This window comes from Pogoniulus pusillus, chromosome 11 (assembly GCF_015220805.1).
Source record: "Pogoniulus pusillus isolate bPogPus1 chromosome 11, bPogPus1.pri, whole genome shotgun sequence".
Classification (NCBI taxonomy): Eukaryota; Metazoa; Chordata; class Aves; order Piciformes; family Lybiidae; genus Pogoniulus; species Pogoniulus pusillus.
Genome location: NC_087274.1, coordinates 8,502,517 through 8,515,291, shown reverse-complemented (window position 1 = coordinate 8,515,291; position 12,775 = coordinate 8,502,517). Strand labels below are relative to the sequence as shown.

At 39.1% G+C, this 12,775-nt stretch overlaps 1 protein-coding gene across 3 annotated transcripts in view; it reads left to right on the top strand.

Moving 5' to 3' along the window:
- The window catches only part of TBCD (tubulin folding cofactor D), a 126,382-nt gene that overhangs the window by 82,134 nt on the left and 31,473 nt on the right, over nt 1-12,775 (top strand). For all 3 annotated transcript variants that reach the window (XM_064150861.1, XM_064150862.1, XM_064150863.1), the window contains 6 exons: nt 3,554-3,585; nt 6,418-6,480; nt 6,861-6,937; nt 9,455-9,536; nt 11,811-11,929; nt 12,359-12,450. In XM_064150861.1, the coding sequence (XP_064006931.1) occupies nt 3,554-3,585; nt 6,418-6,480; nt 6,861-6,937; nt 9,455-9,536; nt 11,811-11,929; nt 12,359-12,450 (465 nt within the window). The remainder of the gene's footprint in view (nt 1-3,553; nt 3,586-6,417; nt 6,481-6,860; nt 6,938-9,454; nt 9,537-11,810; nt 11,930-12,358; nt 12,451-12,775) is intronic.

The window sequence follows — 12,775 nt, the reverse complement described above, 5'->3', positions numbered from 1 at the left end:
TATGTTTCTTGGCAGTCATCTACACAGAAGAGGGTTTTAGGCACATTACCTTAATCAGCAAATAATTCCAGCCTTGCAATAAAGCTCATCTTAACAATTCTTCCAGGTTTAATTTTTAGGTTGTTCTGAGAGATTGTGCCATATTATATTATGAAGAGTCAGAAGGTGAAGTTATTTTGCTATTAACTGAAGTCACTGAGAAAACTCCTACTTCCATAGAGACAGGCTTTCACCTGTATTCTTCTGGTGTTAAGATACAGTACAAAGTGTGTATGGTCAGCATATGAATTTACAGTATCCTAAAAACAAGGGTTTGTCAGCTTGGTATAGTTCATCCCTCAAGGGATGATCTTAAGAGCTTCATTAAATGCACATTCTTTTCCTCTGTGCTCAGAGGTATCTCTTTCTTCCTTGTATAAAAGCTATTTTGGACTTCCAGAGCCCACTAAGTGTACAATCTGGAGATTCTTAAGGTAGCTGAGTTCTCTCTGGGACAAGGAGTTCCATGGAAAAGAGTTGATTACTACTCATATGGAGATTTTCAGCAGGTATTCTTAGCTTCCTGGAAGTTGAATATTTGCAATTGGATCTACTGAGCTATCCCAGTAGATACTTATGATGTTTATGAAAATGTAGGTGCTATTCAATTCTAAACACTATTATTTTTATAATCTTGAAGATTAATTCTGAACTCCTCAAGCAGGTTTTAAATAATTCCTAAAATAATCATCTACAAAAGTACCCTGAAATTCTGCAGGCACTGAAGTGAGCACTGTCACTGGTTCTGATTCTAGGTGATTTTAACATAGATACCAACTTCTTAGGTCAGTTATCTCCATTTATCAATTCTACAAGGGATTGTGCATGGTTTTATGATATTTTCCACAAGTAAATTGTAACTCATCCTAAGGTGTTTCCAGGAGAGAGGAAGCATTACTGTGGGACTGCACATAGGAAGGAATGCTTAAGTGCTTGTAGAACCTGGGCACTGCATCAAGTCAATTTACAAATTGAATTAATAATTAAACCTTGAAACAGGTACCTAAAATAATGTGATGTAATTGTGGCTGTGTCTTTGGAAGCAAAAAGAGAGAATAGTGACTGTACAGCAGGATTCAGAATCTCTGGATTCAGTAGATCTGTATCTTTTTAATTCAGTGACATATGCAGAGTGAGATAAAGTTAATGGAAAGATGCACACACATCGTGCTTGACAGACTGACTGACTGAGGAGAGATCTAGGATTGTGATAGAATTCTCAGTTCTTCAAACTGAGACATGCAGGAGTTGTGGCAAGGGAAGAAATTTTAGATACACTGATGGCCCTACTGTGATGTCTAGGCAAGAACTAACTTGGCTTGCTTGGCAGAGGACAGGTAGGTATTGCAGTGCCTTCACAGGCAGGATCCATCATAGTGTCGGCGTTGGGCGGAAGTTTTACCATGCAAATCACTGTCACCATTCTTCATTCTTGCACAGGGACAGCAATCCTCAGTGAAGCTCTACACTCTGAAATTAAATGGAGTTGATGTAATGCCAAAGGAAGGGATAGCTGGCAAATTATTAACATAAGAGTAGCTTTAAGTGGCCTGACTTCTTTATTGGCAGTGTGAAGAAGTAGAGAGCAGAAGCCTTTATGACTCAGTTCTTGCTTTGCAGTTTGGACAGAAGTCCATATCTCAATCCTTGCATCAGCAGACTCTGTTGCACACCAAACAAATATAAAAGATCATTATTTTATACTCATTTGCAGTATGACAGACTAAAGGAATGGAATAGGTGAAGACAAAATGAGGGGAAAAGAAGCATTGAAGACGAAGCAAGGCTTTGCCACATGATTCTTCTGTTTTTGTCACTCTCTTGACTCCTTGCATGACTTCTCTGTATTCTAATTTAAGTGTTTTAAAAGCTGGGCAGCAGACAATGTGTCAGAATCAGGGAGGTAGGGTAGATAATACAAAGACCTTATCAGCTTGAAGAGGTGGACTCTGTGCTTCTTTCCTACAATGATAAACTTGAGCTGTGGAATATAACACTGAGCTTAATCTATTGGTTGTCAAAAGCATAAGTTTCCCAATTAAAGGAAGTGCTGATCTAAGGCAAATGGGAACATTGTGGAGTTGGCATCTCTGTGCAAGCTGAAAAACCAAAGAAACTGTTGAGCAGTCAGAAACTTCAGTGCATGTTACAGGAGGCACCTACTTGCATGGAATGGAAAAACTTGTTTAAAATGTTTAGGCTTTTGAAGCTCATATAAAAGAATAAATTGGAGAACAAAGTTCTAAGAGTTGTTTGGGTTGCTAAGTCTGCCTTCTGAGCATAGCTACTAATTTTATTGTGGGGAGAGAGGAGGAGAGGAGGGAAGAAAGTGGTTTTTAAAAAAGAAAAAAGCAAACCCCAAGCAAATAAACAGAAAAGCCTTTGTTGTTCCTCCGCTTGCTGAGAGTTTCTGCCAGAGCATGGCCATGCAAACAGGTGATTAAGGGTTTGGCACACCTCAGGGAGGAAATATTCCGGCAGAAGCAAAGGGAGACAAGAATAAGGAGTCAAAGGAGGAAATATCCAAAGGAAGGGCAGGGGTCAAAGGTTCATTAAATGGAAAAATTAAGCCACAGAAGGTGACGCTGAGCAGAGCACCCCAAGCGCTGCTCGTGGCACCTTGAGGATATCCTTGTCACCAGCAGACATTGCTCAGCAGGATGAGATGAGGTCTCTGCCCAGAGACACAAGAGAGACTGAAGAATGGAAGTGGGCCCTGCCATTTCAGGAGGCTTCTTCCTCTCCCCACTTTCTGCCCAGTTCAGACCTTCTCCTCCTGGTGCTATTAGTAAGCAGGTTAATGTTCAGGCAGGATAACAAGGTTTGGTAAGCCTGAAGTCTAAGCTGGGGAGACCATAGCTGTGTAACACACACTTCAGGAGGATCTGAAGTATCTTGAGAGTTGTCTCTTTCCCTTTTCTGGCACATTAGAAGTTTTTATGCTCTCATTTGTGATGGATGCAAAATTACCTGGGATGGGGCTTCAGCAGAGAAAGGGGATGGAGAGAAAAGGGGGAAAACTTTGCCAGGAAAGTAAACCAGTTAACCTTTATGGAAGTAGGAACTGGTGAGTGGAGCTTCACTTTAAAGTTCCAGAGATGAAGATTCTGTTTAAAAATGGGATGTAACTGATTTTCAGTTGTGGCAGGTAGATGCTCATATAGAGACTATATGATGGAAAAGTCCCATGGCAAATCCCACAGGCCTGGAATGCTTTTCAAGCAAGTGAAAAGAAAAGCAAAATACACTTGACAGTTTCTGCTTAATCACGTTAAACCCCAGAAAGGCTGGGACTGCCTTCTTGCAAGAAGAAAGCTAAATATTCAGGAAAGTTTTGTATAAATCATGCAGTTGACTTGAAAAGAAGTGTTTCAGAGTTGCTCAAATTCAAGACTTGTAGGTATTTTGTGATCTGCTTTCATTCTGAAATGGTTTTAAGGGGTGTTGCCTCATTAGGCAGTGCACTCTGCTTGTGGTAGGTTCTGTTCTAAGGACTCCTGATTTTGCTTTGCAGGGGCCTGGGTGGAGAACTGATGAGACCAGCTGGTGAGTATCACAGCTGTGGTGTGAAAGCAGAATATGTGCAATAATTAATTCTTCTGTTTGCTTCTTGTTTTCAGTTTGTTTTTCATATATTGTGTTGAATAATACATAAATTAAGTGTGAACAGTAATGACAAAGATGCAAGGCTTGGAGGCCAATCAGAATGCAGGTACACCAGAACTTTGGTTGACAGCACGCTTGTGAATAACCTTGTTCCTGTAGGAGCTGGAGATATTGCTCTTGAGGTTATGTCATGCATTCTCTTCTTCCATTGCTGCACACAGTGAGCTTTCTGCAGGGCTGAACTGGCTTTCTTCATTGATTTAGATTCCTCTCCAGAAGAGTTATGTGCTGTCCATTAAGGCAGTTGGCATCATGAAACTAATGATGTTATTGTAATGCTTGTATGTGCAAAGTGAAGAAGAAAGACCATAAATCAACCAGGTTGAAAGAGACCTCCAAGATCATCCAGTCCAACCTAGCACCCAACCCTAGCCAGTAAACTAGACCATGGGACTAAGTGCCTCATCCAGGCTTTTTTTTGAACACTTCCAGGGATGGTGATTCCACCACCTCCCTGGGCAGCCCATTCCAATGCCAATCACTCTCTCTGGCAACAACTTCCTCCTAACATCCAGCCTATACCTCCTCTGGCACAACTTGAGACTGTGTCCCCTTGTTCTGTTGCTGGTTGCCTGGCAGAAGAGACCAACCCCCCACGTGGCTACAGCCTCCCTTCAGGTAGTCGTAGACAGCAATGAGGTCTGCCCTGAACCTCCTCTTCTCTAGGCTAAGCAATCCCAGCTCCCTCAGCCTCTCCTCATAGGGCTTGTAATAGAATGGCACATTGTGGAAAGGATTGTATCACAGCAAAGGTGATGGTTCATTCTCATGGATTTTGATGACTGTTACATGCAGAACCAATGTTGAAAGGCTTTGCAGGCAAAAGTATTCATCAAGGTAGCCTACACAGCTCAAGAAATTACACCGACTCAATTTTCCAACTCCTGACTTGAAAGGAAGAAGTGCTACATAGGAGATCCCAGCTGTGAAGATGGCTTGCCCATCCAAACTTAGTGGGGGAAGGGGTTTCAGTACCAAGATGGAAGAGTAATCAAATGGAAGGGGTGAAGTGGGCAAGGGGATTTCTGCAGTCTTGGAATGATTTTGCAGTCGTGTGAGCTGATATCGCAGGCTGAAAGAACAGGTAGGTTGTTGTCGTATGGTTTAGCTTTTAAGCAGTGGAATATTTCATCGTTTTGGAGAGGTACATATGACAGTGTTTTGGCATGATACAGCTGTGTAGGTGGAATGAGAGAAGAATTGAAAATGTTCCACAGATTGCCTGCATGTCTAATGAAGATGATGGTCTGAACCACAACAGAGCATGAAGAAGGGCAGAGAACTAAAGAGGGAACCCTCCTTAGAGACTTGGGTTTAGTCACATTGTACTTAACTTTGTCTGTGAATAAATGTTAGAACAAAGGAGCTGACATACAATATTGAATGGAAATAGAGCACAGGGAGCCTGATTGTGTGACATTACCATAGTGAGAACTGAATTCAAGACTAGATTTGAAACCCACTAAGTTGCTTATATATGAAGATGATGAACTGTGTACAGAGCCTGGAGTAAGATTCAAAGATTAAGTTGTGGGAGAGGAAAACGAAAAGGTGGCATTATATAGCAGCTTATTCTGTTCTTTCCCTCCTCTCTACCCAGCCCTCCACCCATTCTAAAGCAGTTAGGTGTAAATCCATACTATCCATCTGGTGTATTGGAACTGTATTTTCCAACTGCCGAGTTTTCATTTAAGCAATGCAGTCTATCTGTGGTACAGAGGAAGTTTGCAGTGTGTACTGTGTTAATGGCTATCCCCCAAAACAGCCTTGAAACACTGAAAAAGTTGATATTGTGAAAGGGATGTTGTAAGCTTAGAACCCATTTAATTTTATGGTTTTTAAATAATGGGAACTTAACTATTAAAGTCACATTCTCTTGTGTTCCAAGCATCAGAGGAATTAAAGCTGCATGCAGTTTTATAGCTCCTAGCACAGTGCAGTGAGCAGATTCCTCACCCTGGAGGCCCCAAAAATGCTAAGAAGCAGGAAAACCTTTTGTCTATATTTGAATAGTTTTTTAGTGGCTATAGTATTATCTTTATCCAAGTTGGTTGATTATCAGTGCTACTATATAGCTATTTACAGACTGGTAGAGAAGCAGAAAGGTACCTGATGCACTTTAAATCGCAGAGGGGGTGAAAAACATAGAACCATGCAGTGGGCATGCATAAATGATGGGACTAGTTCATATCAGAGAACAGTTACTGCATAGCAGTATAGAATCATCCTAGCATGGCTTTGGTTGGAAGGGACCTTAGAGGTCATCTTCTCCAACCTCCCCACCATGGGCAGGGACACCTCTCAGCTACATTTAGCTGCTCAAGGCCTCATGCAACCTGGCCTTGAACACCCCTAGGGGGAAAGCATCCGCAACCTGCCTGGACAGCCTATTCCAGAGTCTCACCACCCTTATCTAAAGAGCTTCTTAAGATTCAGCCTAAACCTACTCTCTCTCAGCTTAAAACCATTCCCTCTTGTCCTATTGCCCTTATGGGAATGACAGCCCTATGGAAGAATCACAAATGTCATTAGAAACTAAAAGGAAATCTCACCTATTTTGGACTTCTATTAGCAAATTTCCCTTAAAAGTAGTGCTAATGTATCTTAACCTGGCTGTGCCTTCAAAATTGCTGTAATTTATCCTTTGTTTTTCTTTTTTTCTTTTTTTTTTTTTTTTGCATTTATCCAGTTATCAAATTTATTTCCTTACAGTCTGCACTTTAATTGAGAAGTTGTCACTGTCAAAAATGCCATTTAGAGGAGATCCAATAATCGGTATGTCATCTTTTAAACAACCTTTCATTATCTTAGTAGCTGCTCATTAAGCTAAAGTATTAACAAATTATGTTTTTCAAAGAACAGATGGTGATGTTCTTTGAAGATTTGTTTTGTAGCTGTTTACTCATATATTTTTGTGTGTGTGTGAGTTTTTCAGCATCGCCAGAGGCAATGTGTACCTTGTAAAACCAAACACAAGTAGCTATAGTAACTGAGGAAGAAGTAGCTACAGTAACTGAGAATCACAACCTCATTTATTTAGAAAGCCAGGGAAATGGATCAGTTTAACTGCTAGGTTTTGTGGAAAATAAAACAGAATATTGAAATTCAGAGAATAAGAAATATTAATATCATTTACTTTCCTTATTTTGTTTCAGATGGCTGGCAGTGGTTAATAAATGATAGCCTAAAAAGTCTCCCTCTTGTTTCAAGTGCTGCACAACAGCATATAAAGGTACACTAATTCCTCCTTCATATGAGCTCATTAAATACAGACTTAGAAATAGTTTTGCTTGCTGCTGGTGGATTATTTTCCATGGGGTCTAATTGGTACTTGAACATTTGTTTCTTAGATTGGTAAGGATTATGTTTTTTTCAAAAGAGCTTGAATTCCTCAACAGTCAAATGGACCTTTTTGATGAATACTTGAACAGCTGTCACAAAGATTGTCCCTCTAGGTACCTTTGGACAGAGTGATTGACAAGTGCTGGCATTGACAGTGGGTGGGTGGTCAGCAGTCGCTGGTGGTTGCTTGACGCTGCTCACTTCCAGCTGTATAGTTACACTGTTAGGATGTTCTGCATCTATTTTGGTGTGAGATATGTTGATTTCAGCAGTTTCAGAAACTTCAGTAAGAATTAAAAAGCATCTCTGGATGATGTCCTCAGACCTGATGTGTTGAGAACAGCATATGTTAACAGTAAGAACTTTGGTGTCATCAACCAGAGTTATTCAGGACAAGCTTAAATTTTCTGTTAAACTCTATTGCAGATCTTTTTGCTGTGCTCTCAAGCTACTCTCATTCTGAATATTAAATCCATTGATGGATGTGTTTTGTGTTGGTTTACCTACATGACCCTAAAACTGCCAGTTATTTGCCTTAATTTTCCTTAGTAATACCATGACAGTTTGATCTTGGGCTCTCCTAAAAACTCTACTGAATTACAAAGATGATTTTTGTCTGCCCTGTTAGAACTTATAGCCATCACAGAGACAATTTGAATATAATATATTATATTGTGTTCATCTTGGTAGGTTTTAAAAATAAGATGAAAAGCCATTGCAAGAATCTGGTAGCTCATCTTTTAAAGTCTTCCTTGGAAAACAGAATGGACCAGAATTTATCCAAATCACTGAAGAAAATGAAAAAATGAAATTTGAATTCTTGGAATATTCTTTTGGTGTTAGCAATGTATTCAAAGAGTTTGTATGTCCTACAGCTGGGAATTCTATACCAAGCTTAGAAGTGTTAATTATAGACTGTAGAGAACTTTGACTTGTTTGGTTAACATCAAATATGTTGAGCAAAGTATGTTTAGTAAATGTCAATCCCCACTTGATTTCTGTATATGTTTTAGAGAGAGTTGGAAGACGTTGAAAAGTACTTTTTTTCCCCTGACATACAATAATGCTCTTACCAGTGTAACTTCATGCATTTAAGATGAAAACCATTCTATTCAGAAAATGAGTTGTCTGAGCAACCTGTTCTAAGTGAAGAAGTTCCTCTTCACTGCAGGGGGGATTGAACTACTAGTGACCTTTAAGGGTTCCTGCCAACCCCAACTCTTTCCTGACTCTCTCATCTACAGCAATTAGACAATTCTCTGTATTTTGCTGCTGTAATGCCTGTGATATTTAGAATATTATTTAATGGATGCTGATTTTCTTTCAAGTCTTTGCTTTTTCATAGAGAGCATCTGAGTTGTCTTTGAGGGCAGAATGTTTAGGCTGAGCAGAAAAGTTGTGGATGCCCCATCCCTGCAGTGAACAATTTGCCTTTCTTCTCTCTCCCAGCATTCAGGACACAAGAGCACAAGCTAGGACAAGGGGCAGCAGTTTTAAATTGGAAGAAGGCAGATTAGATATTGGGAATAAATTCCTCACTCTGAGGATGATGAGGAACTGGAACAGGCTGAGTAGAGAAGCTGTGGGTGCTCCATCCCTGCAAGTGTTTAAAGCCATTTGTGATTCCTGGTACCCAGAGAATGTGCATTAATCAGTAGCATTCCGTTAGTATGGAACAAACAGTGCATGGGTTTTGTATGCTCTCAAATTCAATGTTGTTTTGGTCAGCATTATATTATTGGCTGTAAATAGCAATTCAACCATAAATTGTACAAGAAAGCTTGTTAAATGCTTTTTGAAGTAGCAGCTGTCTTGGTGTTATGGTCTGTATTGATGATTGAAACTGCTCTAAAGATTAGAAGGTTCAGGTATAATACACAACCTTTGATCATTTTCTAAACCAATTAAGATTTAGACACAAGGAGTGTGATGCTGGATATTTGGGGAGGGTGTTTTTATAACCTTCAGTCCTTGGGGTTTGTTCAGTGTCTCTCTTCAGTAACTTTTTAGGGAAAGATGGTTTGGTTTTTTTACCAGTCTGGCCTCAGTATATTGAAGATGAAATAATTGTTTATATGTTTTGTAATACTGTGTAATTCTGGAGGTCTTTCAACTGAGAAAAATGCAGCTGGTACATTACTATTAATGTCTTTAATACTGGTTTAGCTTACTAGTACTTCTGAAGGAAAAAGACCAGAATCTGTTTTTTCCTTACAGGGATTTCCTCTTCAACTCTTCTTACACCAGTACTTGGAAGAAATAAGAAAAGTAGTTATCAGTAGCTCAAGAGTTTGTTTGTTTTTAAATAATCCCTTCTTTTTCCTTTAACCTTTTAATTCTAAGCACAGGTAGCATAAAGTATGACCTTAGTAAGCACATGAAGTTCACAGTTTTGCCTTTGTTGCAGGAGTCTGCAGTCTCGGCACTGGCTGCGCTGTGTAATGAATATTACATCAATGAAAAGGGAGAAGCTGATCCAGCTCTACAGGGTAATGACTCACTCATGTTTATGGTAGTGGCAGAAAATATTGGGCTGTGGTATTCAGATTTGTAGATACAGGCAAAACAGACTTTCTGAAATGATTTAGAGAAAAGAATAGCGAGATGGAAATTCTTCTGTTCTAAAAATTCTCTAGTCAGCTCTGTCTTGGTTATGCTTTTATTTGGCCTCATACTGCTCCAAAGCCTCTTCCACACTTGGTAACAGAAGTGTCATTATATATCCAAACATCTTCTAAAAGAGAAAAAGCTTGTGTATTTTAATCTCTGCACCAGTGAAACTATTAATGGCCATCAAGTTCTGCATGTTGCAGGACTGAAATCTGCTTCTAGGAGTACTCCCTGTAATGTCTGCTCTGTGTGTGGAAGCTACAGTGCAGGAGACAGTGCGTGGTCTAAACATGATTAAGGGGATTAGAAGAAAGGAAGGAACAAGCTTTTGGTAACGTTTAAGGAGTTTTTTACTGTGGCTTGACAGATTAAGATGAAAACACAAACTTCAGTGATTTGACATTCTGCCTCTGTCCCTGTAAGACTGCAGTTTTATTGAACCACTTCTGCCTCGTGTTTGTTTTCACCTTTTCTTTGGTTTATTTCTTTCTGTCTTAATATGTTCTGGTTTGGTTTTGATGGCTTTCTCTTAATATCCTTTCAGGGTGGGTTGTTTTGAGTTAATATTATAGATGCTTCACAAACCATGTTGTTTTATGAAGCTGAGGACTTGGAAGAATATTAACATGTGCTTCACCCTTGCTAGCGTAATGACTAAGTTGTTTTAAGTAACAAGCTGCTCATTTGCTTTTTGTCATGTCTTAGTTTTATGTCATTTGGCTAAAGTGTCAGTCTTAAATTTACAGCAGTCAAAAGGAAGACTTTTCCTAGTCATACTGACTCTAAGATCATCTTGCTGTCTAAGCAAGCATCGCATCTTCCTATGGCCTCAAGACTCTGTCTTACACTCCAGTGGTTTGGAAATTTTTAAATAATAGCTGTGCTTATGTGAAGGTATTGCTAACCTCTGGACAGGGACCTGCTTTCCTTATGTCAAGAACTAGTTGAGGCCTGCTGATTGCATAGGCAATGAAAAGAAACAAAAAGTCTGTCGTGGGTTATGATTAATGTGTAGGTTCTTATGGTAACTATTCTTTATTCCTCTAGCAAATATTGCTCAATCACTTAAATCTTAGATGACAGTAAGCAGTGGCACAATTATGTAATCTCCATAGCATCTCTGATTCTCTCTTTGAGGATTAAAAAGGACATATCCTGTGAGGCATTTAAGACCACCTTTCTTCTTTTTGAACTACAGTATATGTCTGTTGCATCTGTCTTGTTTGTTCTTAGAAGCTTTTCTGGAGCACCTTGTTTTTCTCTGCATGTTACAGAGTTTAATATAGTAAAGGAAGTTTAATATAGTAAAAAAATACAGAGTTTAATATAATAAAGGAATATGGTAAAGGAAGTACTGTCTCTTAAGATAAAAACATCAGAATTAGACAGATGAAGCCCTCTCTCATTCACCTTCATTTTCTTTTTACTGTTATTCTTCATTGTTGAGTTTCTTTTTCATGCCCAGTTGAGTTTATTCTTGTGCCTTTGTGCTGGTGCTTGGAATCCTGTTGTCCCTGCTTGTACAGAGTCTGGGGACAGCATCTCTCTCTCAGTGGTCACTTTGAGCTTTCTCCTGCAAAAAGCCCAACTTTGTCTCCCTATTAAAAGTGCTCTGCATTTACCTCATTGCTTAGCCACGATCTCTGTGTATGTTTAAACCCTAAGTCAAATTAAGACTTCTCAGAGGGGAAAACTGGTAGACAACTTACCTTCACAAATGCAGAGACATCTCTTTCCTAACAGTGAACCCTTGTCTGTTGTGGAAAACGATGACCTATAAACATAAAAGAACTTGTTCCCCTGTGTATGTGCAGATACTTGTGCTTATTCTCTGGATATATAAGACATTACAACTCTTTTAACTTGGGAACTTTGTCTTTTCTCTCTCTGAATGACTGGGATTAGTCTGTCCAAAAATCTGACTTCATATTTTGAAATTAAGAATTCAATCATGTAGCAGTAAACATCTTAATTTTTTTTTTTTTTTTTCTGCAGGCAATTAAAGATATTCTGTATTTTAATTCAGTGAATTCTCAAATTTTCTAGCTGCTCTGTTTGGGAGATCTCTTGCTGCTGTGTTTTATTCGTTAGCCAAATCTGTAAGCACAATGATGATGTAGTTGCTTTTCCCTCTGCAATTGTATTTTTTCTAGATGAGCTGGTGACACAGTACGTTTCAGAACTACAAAGCACAGAGGAAATGATTCGTTGTGGCTTTTCACGAGCTCTTGGGGCTCTTCCAAGGTTTCTGCTCAAGGGCAGGCTCCAACAGGTGAGCAAATACAATCGTCATAATGAGGAGAGGGCGCATGGTGTTTTAAATGAAACCTATGGTGGTAATCAAATAAATAATAATGATCATAATTAAAGGTCTTTGTCAAAGAGGTTTGGGTTCTAATGTACAGTAACTCCAGAAAAAGATCATGAGCTTAGCTTGCCATACATTCCAATAATTAAAGTTTAGTCCTGCTTTAATTGTGTTAATGGAAAAGCCAGAGACTGAATTATTCCTTTGCTATGCATCCTTTGTCCAAAGGGAAAAGTGAGGCATGCTGACAAGTCCCAGTGAGAAACCAGACACTGTTGCCTGCTTAGTTCTCTCTTACATGTTTGAGCTCCTTTTAATACAAAATCTAAATGTAACATTTATCATAAGTAATGCATTGGGTGTGAATATCTCAAATGTTGTACATTTTTTCAGGTTTTGGAAGGTTTGAAAGAAGTGACATTAATTTCCCCTGCAAATGTGAGCTTTGCAGCATCCAGAAGAGATGCCCTAATAGCAATTGCAAAGTATGTTTATTATCTTCATTTTTCTCTAATTGTAGTTTTTCTTTAGAAGCCTGTTCATTCTATTTTCTGTTATGAGCCTTTAGTATGATTCCTGAAGTCACTTTCACTCTCATCCAAACATTTTTAGTGTGGGATTGCATGTGCCTCTGTTGTTCAGTATCTGTTACGTGGAGGATTATCACACATCTAAGAATGGAATACAACTCTAATGGTGGTGTGGGTTTTTTTGACTAGTTAACTGACCAGCTGAGTGTATTTTAAAGGACTCTGGTGGTCTGCAATTTATTGAGCTTTAGAAAAGAAGGACTTTCTTAATAAGAAGAAA